The following is a 16,585-nucleotide window of genomic DNA, read 5'->3' as shown; positions in this document are numbered from 1 at the left end:
CAAAATGTGAGTGTAAAGAAAAAAGTATTATGAAAAAAAAAAGTATTATGGCTTCCACAGAATAATAAACAGAAAAGCAGATTTCAACATAAATATTAAGAAATATTTCTTGAGCAGCAAAGCAGCATATTAGAATGATTTCTGAAGAATCACATGACAGTGGAGTAATGATGCTGAAAATTCATCTTTGCATCACAGGAATAAATTACATTTTACAATATATCCAAATAGTACACAGTTATTTTAAATTGTAATAATATTTAGCAATATTTTACTGTTACTGTAGCCTTGGTGAGCATAAGAGACTTTTTTCAAAAACATTTTAAAAATCAACTCCATACATTTAAATAGTGGTATATATCATATATGATATATTGTTTCTCCTTTTCCTCTCCTGGCTGTACAGATGGATTTGAGACACTCATCTGGACAATTCAGAAGCACCTTTTGTGTGAATATTGAATTCCGCTGTGATATTAACAAGGTCAAGAAGACTATAGTCGGAATCTATTGTCAGCTACAGCTAACTGGGTCACTTGGTGTTTCTTTGTAACACCTACACAGGCCCAATCCTGCCTGTACACAGTCTTTAAAAGGAAAAAGCTTGGTAAAATAAGGAAAGCTTTCAGTTCACAAACCAGGAAGTCACACATGTCTGCTGAAGTACCTGTAGTCCCATTGACACTGTCACTATCTGCTTCTGTGACAGCAGTTTCTAAACCACCCCAGTTACCAGCGTATTTCTACTTTGTATGCAGCATTTACAATAATCTTCATGCAAAAATGCATGACTGAATGGATCACTCCACGAGACGACTCGTTCTTTCCGAGTCACATTAAAGATTCATTCAAAATGAACAAATCGTTCAAGAACGACCCATCACTAATTCGTAGCATCGTGAACGCGCATCCCAGAGCCTGTGCTACACGAGCTTTTGTGCTTAAAAAGTATACAAATTTTTTATTTTCTGAAAAAAATGACCGTTCTTCCTTGGCTGGGATCGTTTAGAGCCCTTTGAAGCTGCATTTAAACTACATTTTGGAAGTTCAAAATCGGGGGGACCAATTAAGTCGATTATATGAAGAAAAATGCCAAAATGCTTTCCTCAGAAACCATAATTTCTTTACGACTGAAGACAGAAAGACATAAACATCTTGCATGACAAGGGAGTGAGTAAATTATTTGTAAATTGTTGTTCTGGAAGTGGACTTCTCCTTTAAAGTAGCCAAATTCCACAGGAACTCCGCGGACTTGGCAACACTGGTGGAAATACAAACAAAAGACAGAAGACAACAAGTGCAGCGCTGTAAAGCGGCGGAGCTACATAACGTCAATAGCATTTTTTTTTTCAGTGGTTGGTCATGTCTTATCTTGTGCTCACTTCACACCAATTATCACTGGCGAGGAAAGCATATAGGAGCCTGTGATTGACAAACATGCCCAATGCACATACAATCTGAGATTTAGAATAGCTACAGAGTATCAGGACCATAGTTTAACATCTTATTGAAAGCACAACGCTATTGTATACATCTCCATTATTGTAAATGGGACACTGGATCATATAGACCTCAGTACAAGCGCCCTTTGCTGGATTCACAAACACCTCGTCCAGTAGCAGTCTAGGTTCTTCTAGTTTAGAAAGGCAGCTTGGGAAACCAGTCAAGATTGTCTGGGGCAATGAGGCCAAATTAACAAAATTACAAAATACTAAAAAAAACCATTAAACCAACAACAGTCAAATATGTAATGGCAGAGTTGGAGAAAGTTGCATTACTCCCTAAAAATTAATTAATTGTGTACTTAGGTAATGCGCTACATCACCTTTGCATAACTTTTTGGCATCTGGGCTGGGCTTGCTTGTTTGTTTTTAATATTAAAAAATCTATTTTTGGCGAATGTAAAAGCCAAAAGTGAAATGAATACAGCCTCAGGCTGAAGGAAATGTAAATTCACATCTGAACACTAGAGGGTGCAGTTCAAACAAACCTTTCAGCTGTGCTGCCATTCTGGATTTCAAGAATAAGATGCAAGAGAAGCAAGTTCAACACTTTTTCCTTTTAGTATTGTTGAATTAGTCCATTGATGGTCAGTAGCAAAGACAGTTCATTAAATAGGATTCAATTCCAATAAAGTATATTTGTGTTATTTAACATTTTATTTAACATTAATTATTGCAGGTTTGCATCATATTCTGTTTATATTCTGTTTATACTGCATCTGTTTTGTGCAAGTGAGATGAGTAAATGCATGTTCACATTTAGTCTAGAACTACAGTAAGTATCATGTTTACACAGCGCACACAATGCCCCTGCACTTGCTGCTAACGGGTAACTGAACAGTTGCTGGTCCCCATTGACTTCTATAATATGGGGACCCAAAATAGTTAACCCACATTCTTCAAAAAACTTCCTTTGCGTTTAGCATAAGAAAGAAGTTCAAACAAGTTAGGAATGACATGAAAATGAGTAAATGATGACAGAAATTAAATGCAATGAACCATCAGAAAACATTACATTCAGTTTGCACTTAAGTATATTCATTTAAAGTAGGCCTATTATTTACATAATAAGTGCTCTTTTTTAAAGTATGCTAAAGTGTCCTCCTTTTTTCACAAGGGAAGGGAAGATGTTGCACAGGGTGAACAGTTCAAAACAGTTCATAAAGTATATTTAAATGTCTAGTGCTGACCAGCTGATAGCTGCAAAAACACAAGGAAATGAGTAATAAAAATTACCTATTAACTCAGCTGAACAGTTACACCTCTTTCAACCTTTGCTCAAAATGCTTCCATTGTGATGCACTGCGCAATGTAAATATGATCATCAAAAATAACAAAAAAGGCTGAAATATTGGATTGTACCAAGCAACAGGTATGTATAAAAACATTATTATTTATTTTACTGTTATTTCAGTGGGTTTTGACTGTATTATAATGCATTTCTATTTTCGATCAATCACAAGAGGGTCATATGACTGTTGCATTGCTGATACTGCTCACCGCATCCTTGTATTTAAGCCTTAATACTGCAGATATGGTGAGATGAGATAACATTGTGTTTCAAATAGACTGTTATTACTGCACTTCCACCAAGCTGTTGCTTAACTGACAAATTTAAACAAAATGAATTGCTTCATGTTAGTTCATATCAGGAAACTACTTGTGTTTTAAGCAATCTGACAGGACTGTGATATGACAGCCTAAGGGTGATTTACAACCAAACAACAAAAAAATATCATAAAAATATTTTTTCTTATAGACAGGGCATCATGGGGAACATACACCACAGAGTTAATATGGTTCTGGTTACCTATTTAGTTATGGCAATGTCTGCACATGAATGTTTGAATTCTCAAGACGACCAAGCAACTGTTTCAACAGATTTTACACCGAAAAGTACTTCAGATGAACCAAACGGTTAGTGCATCCATTTAATCTCCATTAGCATTTATGAAATATGAAATGTTTCAATAATTAAGTAAAAACTGTTGTGAACGTTATCTAATTAATCACTGTTTAGCCCTATCAAACATAAATCATACATTACATATTCTTGTCAGTTTATTTGCAAGGCAGAACTAGTGTGAAATTTTGAAGCAAACTTTATTATATTATATTATATTATATTATATTCGTTTTTTTAATTGGTTATTAATTTGTCCATACATACTATTATTATGTACGTAGCAATTCTTCCATTACACATTACCAGTGTAATTCCTGTCTGATGATGCTTTTGTTAAGGGAACAGTTCACCCATAAATGACAGTTAACTGAAAATGTACTCACCCTCAGGGCATCCAAGATGCATATGAGTTTGTTTCTTCACTGGAAGAGATTTGATAAATGTAGCATCACATCACTTGCTTATCAGTGGATCCTCTGCAGTGAATGGGTGCAGTCAGAATGAGAGTCCAAACAGCTGATAAAAACATTACAATTATCTACAAGTAACTTACATCAAAAACCACCAATATATTTGTTTAGAAGTGTTTTGGACTGTAAACTGGGCTTGACCTGTGCATATGTCGTGTGTGTTATTGTAATGTTTGGACTCACATTCTGACGGCACCCATTCACTAAAGAGCACCCGTTGGTGAGCAATTGATTGTAATGCAAAATTTCTCCAAATCTAATGAAGAAACGTCAACAACAACTTATGTATATATACAGGTGCATCTCAATAAATTAGAATGTCGTGGAAAAGTTCAATTATTTCAGTAATTCAACTCAAATTATGAAACTCGTGTATTCAATAAATTCAGTGCACACACACTGAAGTAGTTTAAGTCTTTGGTTCTTTTAATTGTGATGATTTTGGCTCACATTTAACAAAAACCCACCAATTCACTATCTCAGCAAATTAGAATATGGTGACATGCCAGTCAGCTAATCAACTCAAAACACCTGCAAAGATTTCCTGAGCCTTCAAAATGGTCTCTCAGTTTGGTTCACTAGGCTACACAATCATGGGGAAGACTGCTGATCTGACAGTTGTCCAGAAGACAATCATTGACACCCTTCACAAGGAAGCTAAGCCACAAACATTCATTGCCAAAGAAGCTGGCTGTTCACAGAGTGCTGTATCCAAGCATGTTAACAGAAAGTTGAGTGGAAGGAAAAAGTGTGGAAGAAAAAGATGCACAACCAACTGAGAGAACCACAGCCCTGAGAAGCTTGTCAAGCAAAGTCGATTCAAGAATTTGGGTGAACTTCACAAGGAATGGACTGAGGCTAGGGTCAAGGCATCAAGAGCCACCACACACAGACGTGTCAAGGAATTTGGCTCCAGTTGTCGTATTCCTCTTGTTAAGCCGCTCCTGAACCACAAACAACATCAGAGGCGTCTTACCTGGGCTAAGGAGAAGAAGAAATGGACTGTTGCCCAGTGGTATAAAATGAGGAAAATGAGGAAAATGAGGAAAATGAGAAAAAAGAGACCAAAAAATGCAGATGAGCTGAAGGCCACTGTCAAAGAAACCTGGGCTTTCATACCACCTCAGCAGTGCCACAGACTAATCACCTCCATGCCACGCCGAACTGAGGCAGTAATTAAAGCAATAGGAGCCCCTACCAAGTATCAAGTACATATACAGTACATGAACATACTTTCCAGAAGGCCAACAATTCACTAAAAATGTTTGTATTGGTCTTATGAAGTATTCTAATTTGTTGAGATTGAATTGGTGGGTTTTTGTTAAATGTGAGCCAAAATCATCACAATTAAAAGAACCAAAGACTACTTCAGTCTGTGTGCATTGAATATATTTAATACACCAGTTTCACAATTTGAGTTGAATTACTGAAATAAATGAACTTTTCCACAACATTCTAATTTATTGGAGATGCACCTGTATGTATTAATGATATTTAACCTCTTTTGTTAGCCACAGAATCAACAGGAATCACTGAAGTCCACTCTGCCTGGCCCATTGTGCTCGGTATTTTGACAGCATTGCTTTCCATCGGCCTCCTGATAGCACTGGCCGTGAGGTACCGCTTCATCCGATGGTGCCTGGCCAGAAACAGTCGCGCTTTATTACTGGAGGGAGAAACAGCCAATCAGTTCGGCCAAGCTGGAGATCTGGGAGGGACAGATGCCAGTGCGTGGCATGAGGGGTAGGATGATCCAGAGAGGAGAAAGTTCAGATGATGATGATGATGGATTCATCGAGGACAACTACATCCAGGCAAACGAGAGAGAGAAAGCAGAAGAAGAGGAAATCCAACAGGAAGATACTGAGGAGAGTGATGATGAATTGTTAATTCCAGACAGTATACAAAGTGATTTTACCCACACACTGTATGTGCACTAGAGTGACCATCAGCTTCTTGGTCACCAACTCCAACTCCACTTGGTTAAATCATTTCTGTTTTTTTATTTCTAATAAATTTGCAAAGTTGTTACAAACCTGTTTTGTCATTATAGTGTGTGGAGTGTAAGTAATTTTAAACAGTTTAACGTTTGCAACATAAATTGTGGAAAAAAATGGGGTGTGAATACTTTCACAAGGCACTGAAGCAGTCAGTTCATTAAAGAAATATTTTGGTTTTAATAAAAGTGAAGTTCAGTCTACAACATTATGTGGCATAATGTTCAGAACTTCAAAATTTATATTGTCCCCCACCCACAAAAAAAAAAAAAAAAAAAAAAAAAAAAATCTGAGTTACAGAGGCACTTACAATGGAAGTGAATGGGGTCAGTCCATAAATGTTAAAATACTCACCATTTCAACTGTACAGCCACAAATGAACATGAACAAGTTAACATGATTTAGTCCCCAAAAAAAACAAGCCATTAATCTTTCTGCTTATGCCCCACTAACATTACTTTTAAAAAAAAAAAAAAAAAAAAAATGTATGCATAAAACTCTAAAATTACTTTAAAAATTATGGTTTAAACAGCTTTACAGCTCAAATAATACACAGGTTTTAACAGAAGAATGAAAACATTTCTTCTTTTAAATCCTTCAAAAATCAGCTCAGTTCACTTCCATTGAAAGTATCTCAAAGTAACCTCATTTTAAAAAATAATTAATTATTATTATTATTATTTTTTTTTTATAATTAATAATAAATATTATGCCACAAATGCTGTTGATTGAGCTTAACTTGGATATGAACTCTGAATATTCCTTTATGATATTCAAGTGATGAATCTAATGTTTTTTTTGCATACAACTGTTTCCTTATAATCACAGTTTGGACAAAAGCTCAAACACCTCAAGCTTATAAATATTAATATCCATCCAGAATAATTGTTTACCATGCAGCCTGTTCTTCTTGTTTGCCTTTGCCAGTGTGCCTTTTTCTTTAAATATCTTTCTAAATGTCCAAAAGCTTGCCTAACAAAGTTCAAAAAGTAACTTGTAATGGAAGTGTATTCAGTACTTAAGCAAATGAAAAAAAGTTTTCCCACTTAATTGAACAAACATGTTTATGTACATATATTTCACTGCTTAGCATACAATTAGCATGACGTTTATTTAGTTTAAGTGAATACAATAATGAAGAGCTCATGACAGTTTATTACATTACACATATACCACTATACTGCACTGTCACAACAAAAGGTACAGTTCTGTCGCTGGGGAGGTACCCTAAAATACAAAAGTGAAAAGGTACATGTTTGTACTGTACCTACCCCTAAACGGTACATATTAGTACCTTAAACGTACCTTTTAGATCTTTGAAAGTACAGATGGTACCTTGAAGACACATATTAGTACTTTAAAAGTACATATTTGTACCTTTTCACTTTTGTAGCTATACCGGCCTAGTGACAGAACCGTACCTTTTTGAGAGTGTGTGTATAGAAATAACTATTGACATTTCATTTTTGCCACCATCTGTAGACAGCTGTGCAGAACAGACTTCAAGTCAACAACTTCACTTCAAGTTAAAGGGGTAGTTCACCCAAAAATGAAAATTTCCCCATGATTTACTTACCTTCAAGCAATCCTAGATGGTTATGACTTTCTTCTTTCAAATGAATACAATCAATTTAAAAAAAGTCTTGGCCCTTCCAGGCTTTATAACGGCAGTGAATGGGTGTTGAAATTTTGAAGTCCAATAAAGTGCATCCATCCATCATAAAAAGTGCTCCACATGGCTCCAGAGAGAGTGGCGTTCCAGCAGATGATGTAGGCATAGCATAAGCTCTGGTGAGAATATGCTAGTCTTGCAAGAACCAAGTTTTTGTATATCGAAATCCTCCAACATTTTCCTTTACAAATCCTTGTTTTGTATTTCTAATTCATGACCAGTGTTTTGGTGTCCTCTCTCCTCTGCACTACCGTGTTCGCCACTTCCACTAATAAAGTATTAAATATGGATATTTTTCTTACAAAAATAAATCAATTTGCTTCAGAAGGCCTATATTAACCTTCCGAAGCTGTGTGGAGTACTTTTTATGATGGATGTATGCACTTTAATGGACTTCACAATCTCAACACCCATTCACTGCCTTTTTGAACCAGGACATGTTTAATTATAACTCTAATTATATTCGTCTGAAAGATGAAAGTCATATACACCTAGGATGGCTTGAAGGTGACTAAATCAGGGGGTAATTTTCATTTTTGGGTGAACTATCCCAGAGGCTAACTTCAGAATAGTATACTAGCATAGTATGCTTACTTTTTGCCACAGACCCAAAGCAAGTAGTATGTTCCAGTTCATCAAGATGAAGTGCAAGATGAAGTCGAAAGCACTGCATTCTGGGAAAAAGTATTTAAAGGAGTGAACTTTCTTAATTGATTATTTTGACTTCCAATCATAAGTTCCAACGTCTGGCACTCGATGGAGACGACGCGTAAAATGAAAGATGAAAGCATTTGATTTGGAGACGTTTGATTGTCAATAAAGATTTTTTTTAAATTAAGACAAAAGAAGCTCATTTATTGTGTTGTACACATCAGCTTGTGCTAATAGGTCTTAGTATCATGTAGGAACCAGAGCCAGATGGAATTCTTGATTCTTATAACAAATTTGAGTGACTGGAAGTTGAATCCCTCCATGGTCGGTTCCTTTGCCCCGTCACAGTATACACTCTCACCCTTCGTCGCCTTTGCCTTCTCGTGTTTCTCCTTCCCTGCACATAAACCATTAGTCCATACGCCATCACGCCTAGCACCACAGCACCCCCACTGGCCAGGAGGGTCACGCCAGAAAGCAGCATGTCCAGCTGAGTGAGACTGAGCAGCGTAGTCCCACACACCACCAGTGCTAAACCAGTGAAGAGCAACAGCACAGGATCCACCGTTCCTCCACTGCGCAGCTGCTCGATGCGTCTGCGGCTGCGTATGCAGCCCATGTCTTGCACTGCAGAGCTCAGCAGCTGCTTCATGAGGACCACCAGTGCCAGGAGACAGAGAGTGGAACCTACACCCAAGCGCCACAGAACCGAGGGTCCCGCGGCGGAGGAGGCGGTTGAAAGGAGCCCCACGCCGGCTGAGCCCAGGCTAAGAACCATGGCCACTGAAAAACAGTAGCACAGGAGAGACACATGTGGCTCGTTGAACCACCACAACTCCACCTGCTCCTCCACAGCTTGGCGCTGAAGCCATAAAGGGTCCGCTCGCAGATGAAGGCGAGTTCCAGGACTCATCACACTCAGGGGGAGAAGCTCCATCTCAAGGGTCACTCAGATGCTACAGTTGTCTCAAAACTCTATGATCAAACATAAATATTAACACTTTAAAATAAGGTTCAAGGAATAATTCACCCAAAAATGAAAATTCTGTCATTGATTATTTACCCTCTTGTTGTTTCAAACCCATAAGAACTTTGTTCATCTTCAGAACACAAATGAATATATCTCTGATGAAATCCGAGAGCTTTCTGACCCTCCATAAACAGTAACGGAACTGACACATTCAAGACCCAGAAAGGTAGTAAGAACATTGTTAAAACAGTCCATGTGGCATCAGTGGAGAATACTTTTTGTGTGCCTTTCTCGGCTTGCAAACAAGGCGCAGCGCATCCCGGTTCTACGTCAGAACGCCAACTTCTGCGTGAGCAGGACTACACACTTACGTCATGTTATTCTTGTTAATGCACATCGAAGACTGTAACGGAAGAGAAGAAATGTTGAATAAAATCGTTAGTTTTATTTTCTTTGCACACAAAAAACTATTGTCATAGCTTCATAACATTAAGGCTGAACCACTGATGTCACGTGAACTATTTTAAAGAGCTATTTTAAGAACAATTTTAGTACTGACCTGAATAAGATGTAAGATACATTGTGTATTTGAACCCTTTCCAACACTGACTGTATCATTTTGAGATTCATCTTTTCACACTGAGGAAAACTGAGGGACTCATATGCAACTATTACAGAAGGTTCAAACACTCACTGATGCTCCAGAAAGAAACACAATGCATTAAGAGCCAGGGGGTGAAAACGGTTTGAATTTGAAGATCAGGGTAAATTTAACGTTTTGTCGTCTAGGGAACATGTCTCCCGTAGCTTCTGAAGGGCAGGTCAAAACGAAAACGAAAAAAAAAAAGATATTTAGGCAAAATAAGAAAAGTGTACACATCTTCATATCGTTCAAAAGTTTACACCCCCGGATCTTAATGCATCATTTTTCCTTCTGCAGCATCAGTGAGTGTTTGGACCTTCTTTAATAGCTGCATATGAGTATTATACAGTCATTGTTGGAAAGGGTTTAAATACACAAAAATGCTGAAAAACCACAGAATTTGTGGGAGCTGAGGGATTTTTCTGAAGAACAGCGGGCAGTTTAACTGTTCAGGACAAACAAGGGACTCATGAACAACTATCACTAAACAAAAAAAACAAAAAACAAAACACAGCTGTGGATCATTCAGGTAACAATTTAAGAAAACTGTTGCAGGTTAGGTTATACTTTTTACAGTGCAGTCATGATGAACTATCAATGAACAACATCTTTACATGATTTATTAATCTAGAATAATGTTAATTTAAAGTATAAGTATATTAATTATTGTTTGTTCATAACACATCAACTAATGCTAATTTAATGTTTAAAAATGTATAGAAATTACAGGGAAATTTCAAACAAAACAAAACCAAACCAGTAGAAAGTAAAAAAAACCCCAACAAAACAAAACCATAATACATGGACCATGTTTGTAATGGAATACACTACACTGCACCTTACACTTTAGAAATAGCAAGTGAATCAGTATGCATGACTACATGTTTAACATTTTAAACAATAGTATGCTACATTGTTGTCAAATGACTTCTTTATGTTACAAGTTTAATTTAGAGAGTGGTATTCAATTATCATTTTGAAAATAAAAATGGATATTTTGTCTTTTAAATTCAAAATTGTGTAAAAATATCTGAAGAAACATTGGCATGATATGCATTTTAACTTTTTTTTTTTAAATTATAATTAATACAAACAAAAACACAGAAATGTGTATTTTTCACTACATGTTATCAACAACCTGTCAGTAATAAAACTGTCTTAAGTTTTCCAACTTTCAGTACACAAAACTTGCTATATTTTAAGACATCACCATCAGATATCACTGAAAGTAATAACTTCAAGTTCATTAACAGGAGTCAGATGATTCAGTAATTGCTTTGATTCAGTACAAGATTCATCAGACTAATTAAAAGAGAATTAAAAGAGTGAGTATATTTGGTTTATTAATTAAAAGTTAAATTAGGTGCTATTCCTGCACAGTCTTCACAAAATCACAAACTTGTGAAGTGACACTGTTAATGTATCTATGACATCTCAACCATTATAAAAACCACAGAGATAATTGTAACTAATGAAGAGTTTTCTCACCTTTTGTCAGTGCATGTTTCCAATTCTTGATTCAGACTTTTGAATCATAAAATTTCCACAAATGTGATCATGTATCCTTAACAGCAGTCATTCGTTCCTGTGGAGAAGATGGTCCTGATTTAGAAAGCTAAATTTTAGTAAGTTTAATTCTAAGAAACACACCCACCATCCTCAAAGTAACTCCTTTATTTTGGCAGTAGTGCAGGATTGTTTACTGTCACATCTCTCTTTCTTTCTGTCTTTTTGTTTACCTGTCTGTCTCATGCTGTTGTGTGTCATGGTGCAAGCTGACTGGACATTGGTGCCAAGCACTCGGGACGATGACATACTCCCCTGTTGTCTTCTCCTGCCACATTCCACCAGGACAATAAAAGGTTTCTCATTGTCTTCTTTGTGACACTAAATGGCATGTCCGCAAACGCTCACTCTCACACATGTGCACACTTAGCAGGCAGAATGACTGACACAGAAATGCAAGGATGTCTTTCAAGGCATTGTGGGAAGACAATAGGCCAACTGGAGGGACTTACAGAGGGACATCCCACCAAGTAAATCTCTGATGTCACGCTTGCAGCATAATGGACGTTTTGTGACTGTAAGGATGGTGTCATTCACATGACATAAGTTTACTTTGCTTCTGCAACAATAGAGCTTCTCTTCTCAGTGTTTATATGTGCTGATTGTCCAGAACAGCATGTTTTGCATGTTATTCTTTATAAACCTCCTTAATACAGAATGGTATAGGAAACTGATATAAAGTAAGATTAACAAACACCAACTCATGTCTGAATCTGACAGACTCATGGTCAATCTTAGGAAAAAATAAATAAATGTATACTTGTTTTTGTTTTGTTGCACCATACAGACATGTTATTTTGCATTAATTGGCTCATGCGTAACGCTGAGTGTTTATTTATACAGTTCTGCAAAATGTTAATTATTTTACCAAAATAAGAGGGATCATACAAAATGCATGTTATTTTTTATTTAGTACTGACCTGAATAAGATATTTCACATAAAATATGTTTACATATGGTGCACAAGAAAAAAAATATAGTTGAATTTATAAAAATGACCCTGTTCAAAAGTTTACATACTCTTGATTCTTAATACTGTGTTGTTACCTGAATGATCCACAGCTGTGTTTTTTTTGTTTAGTGATAACTGTTCATGAGTCCCTTGTTTGTCCTGAACAGTTAAACTGCCTGCTGTTCTTCAGAAAAATCCAGAAATTCCACTTTCCAGAAATTGTTGGAAAGTGTTCAGATACACAAAAAATGCTGAAAAACCAAAGAACCTGTGGGACATGAAGGATTTTTCTGAAGAACAGCAGGCAGTTTAACTGCTCAGGACAAACAGAGGACTCATGAACAACTATCACTAAACAAAAAAGATCATTCAGGTAACAGCACAGTATTAAGAATCAAGTGTTTGTGAACAGGGTCAATTTTAAAAATTCAACTATTATTTTTTCTAATGAACTATATGTAAACGTCTTTTATGTGAAATATCTTATTCAGGTCAGTACTAAAAAAAACAAAAAAAAACATGTATTTTGTATGATCCCTCTTATTTTGGTAAAATAATTAACATTTTGAAAAATTATGCTGAAGTGCTGTTTAGATTAATGATATATTTTTATTTAACTAACTTCAGTGCTTTTTATACTTACAATCTTAAATGATGAAAATAAAGCCTTTAGCTGAAATGTTATTTATGTACTTATTTATTCATTCATTCATTTAAAAGGGGGAAAGTGTCCAATTTTAAAAACAAATGTTTCCATTTAGTGCATTATTTTACATCATTTTATGTTATGATACATTTGGATCCTTTTTTCAAAGCTTGATTAAATCACCATTCTGTCATTCAGAATATTTTTTCTTATTGTCTATTTTATTAGATTATTGTATATCTTTAGAATATCACCAGGATAAATAAATCAGTGACTGAATATTAATTTTTGGGTGAACTGTTACTTTAATTATTGTACTGTACCGTGTTCACAGATTGTGATGTTTTTATTAAGTTGTGAAGCTTTTTTAAATATGCAAGAATTTATTAGCTTTAGTCTCCCATTCACTGCTATACATGACCCTGGACCACAAAACCAGTCAAAAGTAACACAGGTATATTTGTAGCAGTAGCCAGTAATACATTGCATGGGTCAAAATGATTGATTTTTCTTTTATGCCAAAAATCATTAGGATATTAAGTAAAGATCATGATCCATGAAGATATTTGGTAAATTTCCTACTGTAAATATATATAACTTAATTTTGGATTAGTAATATGCATTGCTAAGAACTTCATTTGGACACCTTTAAAGGAGATTTTCTTAATATTTAGATTTTTTTTTTCACCCTTAGATTCCAGATTTTTAAATAGTTGTATCTTGGCCAAATATTGACTAACTGGACTTTCAGATGATGTATAAATCTCAAATTTTAAAAAATTGATCCTTATGACTGATTTTGTGGTCCAGGGTCACATATGACAAATGATGTACGTGGAATCTCTAAATTAAAAAAGGAAAATGAGATCTTTGGTATATTTATTAAATAAAATCAATTCTTAATTATTATTAATTAATATTATCCTTGGCCATTTTTAATTTCAAATTTCTACACATTTCACAGGGAACTGTGTCATTACTTATTATCACTGAAACTAATGAGGAAGAAGAATGTGCTTTTATTAAAAGTATTTTTTCAATTTTATTACTGCATTTAAGAATTTAGTTTATTATGTTCTTTATTTATTTATTCTCTTGGTCGACTGTTCTTGCATTAAATAAAAAAGAAAAGAAAGAAAGAAAGAAAGAATTAGAAAGCTTACTGATGGAAAGGACCATTTGGGAAGCAGGGCAAAGCATGACCCAGACACTGATGAAAATGTCCTGTTAGTTGTGGACTTGTCGAGCTAGCAGTAATTTTGGCTGAGATTTTTCATGCTGTACAGTGGCAGTTTTTGTGACCTCTTGCTTTACTATCCGCTGTCCATTTTAGCCCAGTGACTCAATGATACTGTAAATCAGTATGTTATCCAGACAAAGAGCAAGCAGTCATACTATTGAAATTTGTGCATGAAAATTTGTGAAAAGTCAGTCTTTTCTTGTGTAATGATGGCTTGTCATCTTATTGCTTTCTGCTAGTTGAAGCACAGAAGAAATGTACATACTGTACACATATCAGAAACCAAAATGAATGAATTGAACTTTCAACTGAGGTGCACATCACTTTTGTATTGTAGCAACCACAGCTAAGCAAGTTCATACAAGACCTACAATATATGTATTTATTAAAATAGGCTGTCATCCTAACTTTGTAAATATGGCCATGTATGTCTTCTAAATTATTTTTTTTTATAATAATAAGTAATGAAGCTTTATAATGACTCAACTAACATGACTGTGAATGCAAATATTTCTCGTTGTTCTTTTTTATTATTAAGAATCAGGTGTATTGTACAGACAAGTGTACATTTAATCAAACATGTCAGGTGTATACAGCATAGAAAGAAAAAGGAAAAGACAAATTGACAGAAAAACACTATGCACATATATGTGTCAAAGTTCGAAAGTTCTAAAAAAAAAAATCTAACTGATCTATCAATCAGTCAAAAAATAATGACTATCATACATTTTTTAACATGATTTACAGAATGCGCTCTGAAAAATGTCATTCAGTACATAAAAGCTCATATTTGTCAGACATTTACAGGAAGCATCATTACTTTTTTCATTTAATTAACGTAGACACTTTACTTGCATCTAATATGCTTTCTATGTATATAAAATCACTTTTGTAAATTGAATTTAATGCTGACGCCAAAAGGAACATCCTGACCCACATATAGGCTACAATATAATACTCATTTTCACACAGTGTATACTGAATATAACTATTTTCATCATAGTAATCCATTACTATTATTAGCCACTGAAATTTGATTGGCTGATGGCCATTTTTGTTGATTTGTAGAACTGATTTTCCTTTTTTATGGCTTAGTACTTGCCATGAAAAAGATACACAGCAAATTTGAATTTCCTTAATCAAACCATTGCAGAGTTATGATGTTACGCAAAGCTGCGCATCCTCAAATTGTCCTGTTGTATATGTGTATCATATTTCTGATTAGTCAGAATGGGTGTATGACTTATATCGTCGCAAAGCTTTGATAGATCAAACATATTTTGTCATCTAGCTTATTAGCAAAATAAAGTGACAAAGTAAAGAGCTGCAAGAAGTTAGAGGTGGGAAGACAGCCGTTCGTTGCTGGTCCAGATGGATGTTAATGTCACACAGAACTAGCAGTTGAATCTCATTCTCAGAGAAAAGAAGACAGCAGCAGCACGTCTAACGTTAGCTTCTCGATGAAGTTACCCTGTTGACCTGGAGGACAATTTGGCAGGACAAACTGACTGTGGATTTTAGTAGGATATCAAAGGATGTGTGACTGTAGAGACAAGAAAGATGTGAATTTCTAGGTGTTTGAAATGAGCAAACCTGTTGGGCAAACAGCTGCAAGTCCAAACCTCTTCTGCTCTTCACTGTGAAACGTTAACTCCAGATCCTCCAGCCCGCACAGTTAGAAAATGATGGCGTACCACTAAATGTCACAACTTTTGTCAGTAAGTCAGTAAGGTCAGTATTGGTAATAAGTGTGTGTGGTTTAGGTTTTGGAATAAAAAAGTTGTCTTACCATGGCAAAGTTGTCCCATGACCCTTCTTGACACATTTTCCATTGTGGTTCACTCAGCGACACGTAGATTAAGAAATTTAAGCACAGAAAGAAACACAGAAGACCAGTATCAGATGAAAAATCATTTTTTGATGTACTAAAATCAAACACATGCTGATTTTTATTGTAATAGAGTTTTGGGTTACTGAACTTACCATTTTAATTTACTGTTGACTGTTGTCAACCACAATAACCAATGCAGCGGCTCAAATAGTGGCATGTAGATGGATAGTGTCACGCACAACAAGAACAAATAAGTGTCAGTAATATGCTTTTGCGGTGTTCATTTCAACATAAGTTAATTTTAGGTACTTCTGTAAAGATTTACCTTCATTTGAGGACAGATGCCTTGTTCGTCCAAGTCGCACACAAGAACAACAGCACTGCTGTGTTCTAATATGACGTTTAGTGTAGAACGTTCCGACCATTCGTAAAGACCCGCCCCCCTTAGTTACTGTTGCTGTTGATCATCTCTGTCACTTTACTAGTTACAGCACAAAATAAACATGAATAAACATCAGAAGGTTTCCTTTTTTCAACCG

At 35.5% G+C, this 16,585-nt stretch overlaps 1 protein-coding gene and 2 long non-coding RNA genes across 7 annotated transcripts; 1 reads left to right on the top strand and 2 right to left on the bottom strand.

The window, feature by feature from the left end:
* The first annotated feature begins 2,600 nt into the window (after positions 1-2,600).
* LOC127175353 (uncharacterized) lies at positions 2,601-6,122 on the top strand. Its single transcript, XR_007828975.1, has 3 exons — positions 2,601-2,874; positions 3,262-3,419; positions 5,390-6,122. It is a non-coding gene; the product is annotated as an uncharacterized LOC127175353 (long non-coding RNA).
* A 281-nt stretch (positions 6,123-6,403) lies between these two features.
* On the bottom strand, positions 6,404-11,784 carry tmem125b (transmembrane protein 125b). Of its 5 annotated transcripts, XM_051124083.1 has the most exons (4): positions 11,551-11,784; positions 11,300-11,396; positions 9,262-9,571; positions 6,404-9,173 (listed from the first exon to the last, which is right to left on the bottom strand). In XM_051124083.1, exon 4 carries the CDS (start codon positions 9,133-9,135, stop codon positions 8,482-8,484), a length of 654 nt encoding a protein of 217 aa, XP_050980040.1. In that variant the 5' UTR covers positions 9,136-9,173; positions 9,262-9,571; positions 11,300-11,396; positions 11,551-11,784; the 3' UTR covers positions 6,404-8,481. The 5 variants fall into 5 exon arrangements, 4 of the variants coding, with proteins under 4 accessions (XP_050980040.1, XP_050980029.1, XP_050980049.1 ...); XM_051124072.1 differs by lacking the exon at positions 9,262-9,571; XM_051124092.1 differs by lacking the exons at positions 9,262-9,571; positions 11,551-11,784 and adding an exon at positions 11,466-11,521.
* Positions 11,785-14,788: 3,004 nt separating this feature from the next.
* LOC127152793 (uncharacterized) lies at positions 14,789-16,341 on the bottom strand. Its single transcript, XR_007825135.1, has 3 exons — positions 16,005-16,341; positions 15,809-15,911; positions 14,789-15,694 (listed from the first exon to the last, which is right to left on the bottom strand). It is a non-coding gene; the product is annotated as an uncharacterized LOC127152793 (long non-coding RNA).
* Positions 16,342-16,585: the final 244 nt, after the last annotated feature.

This window comes from Labeo rohita, chromosome 2 (genome assembly GCF_022985175.1).
Source record: "Labeo rohita strain BAU-BD-2019 chromosome 2, IGBB_LRoh.1.0, whole genome shotgun sequence".
NCBI classification, from domain to species: Eukaryota; Metazoa; Chordata; class Actinopteri; order Cypriniformes; family Cyprinidae; genus Labeo; species Labeo rohita.
The sequence above is the reverse complement of the archived record's forward strand: the minus strand, read 5'-3'. Positions and strand labels throughout refer to the sequence as shown.

Bases quoted from the DNA above. Each gene is read 5' to 3' on its own strand.
- tmem125b (XM_051124083.1), bottom strand. From the start codon at position 9,135: ATGGAGCTTCTCCCCCTGAGTGTGATGAGTCCTGGAACTCGCCTTCAT.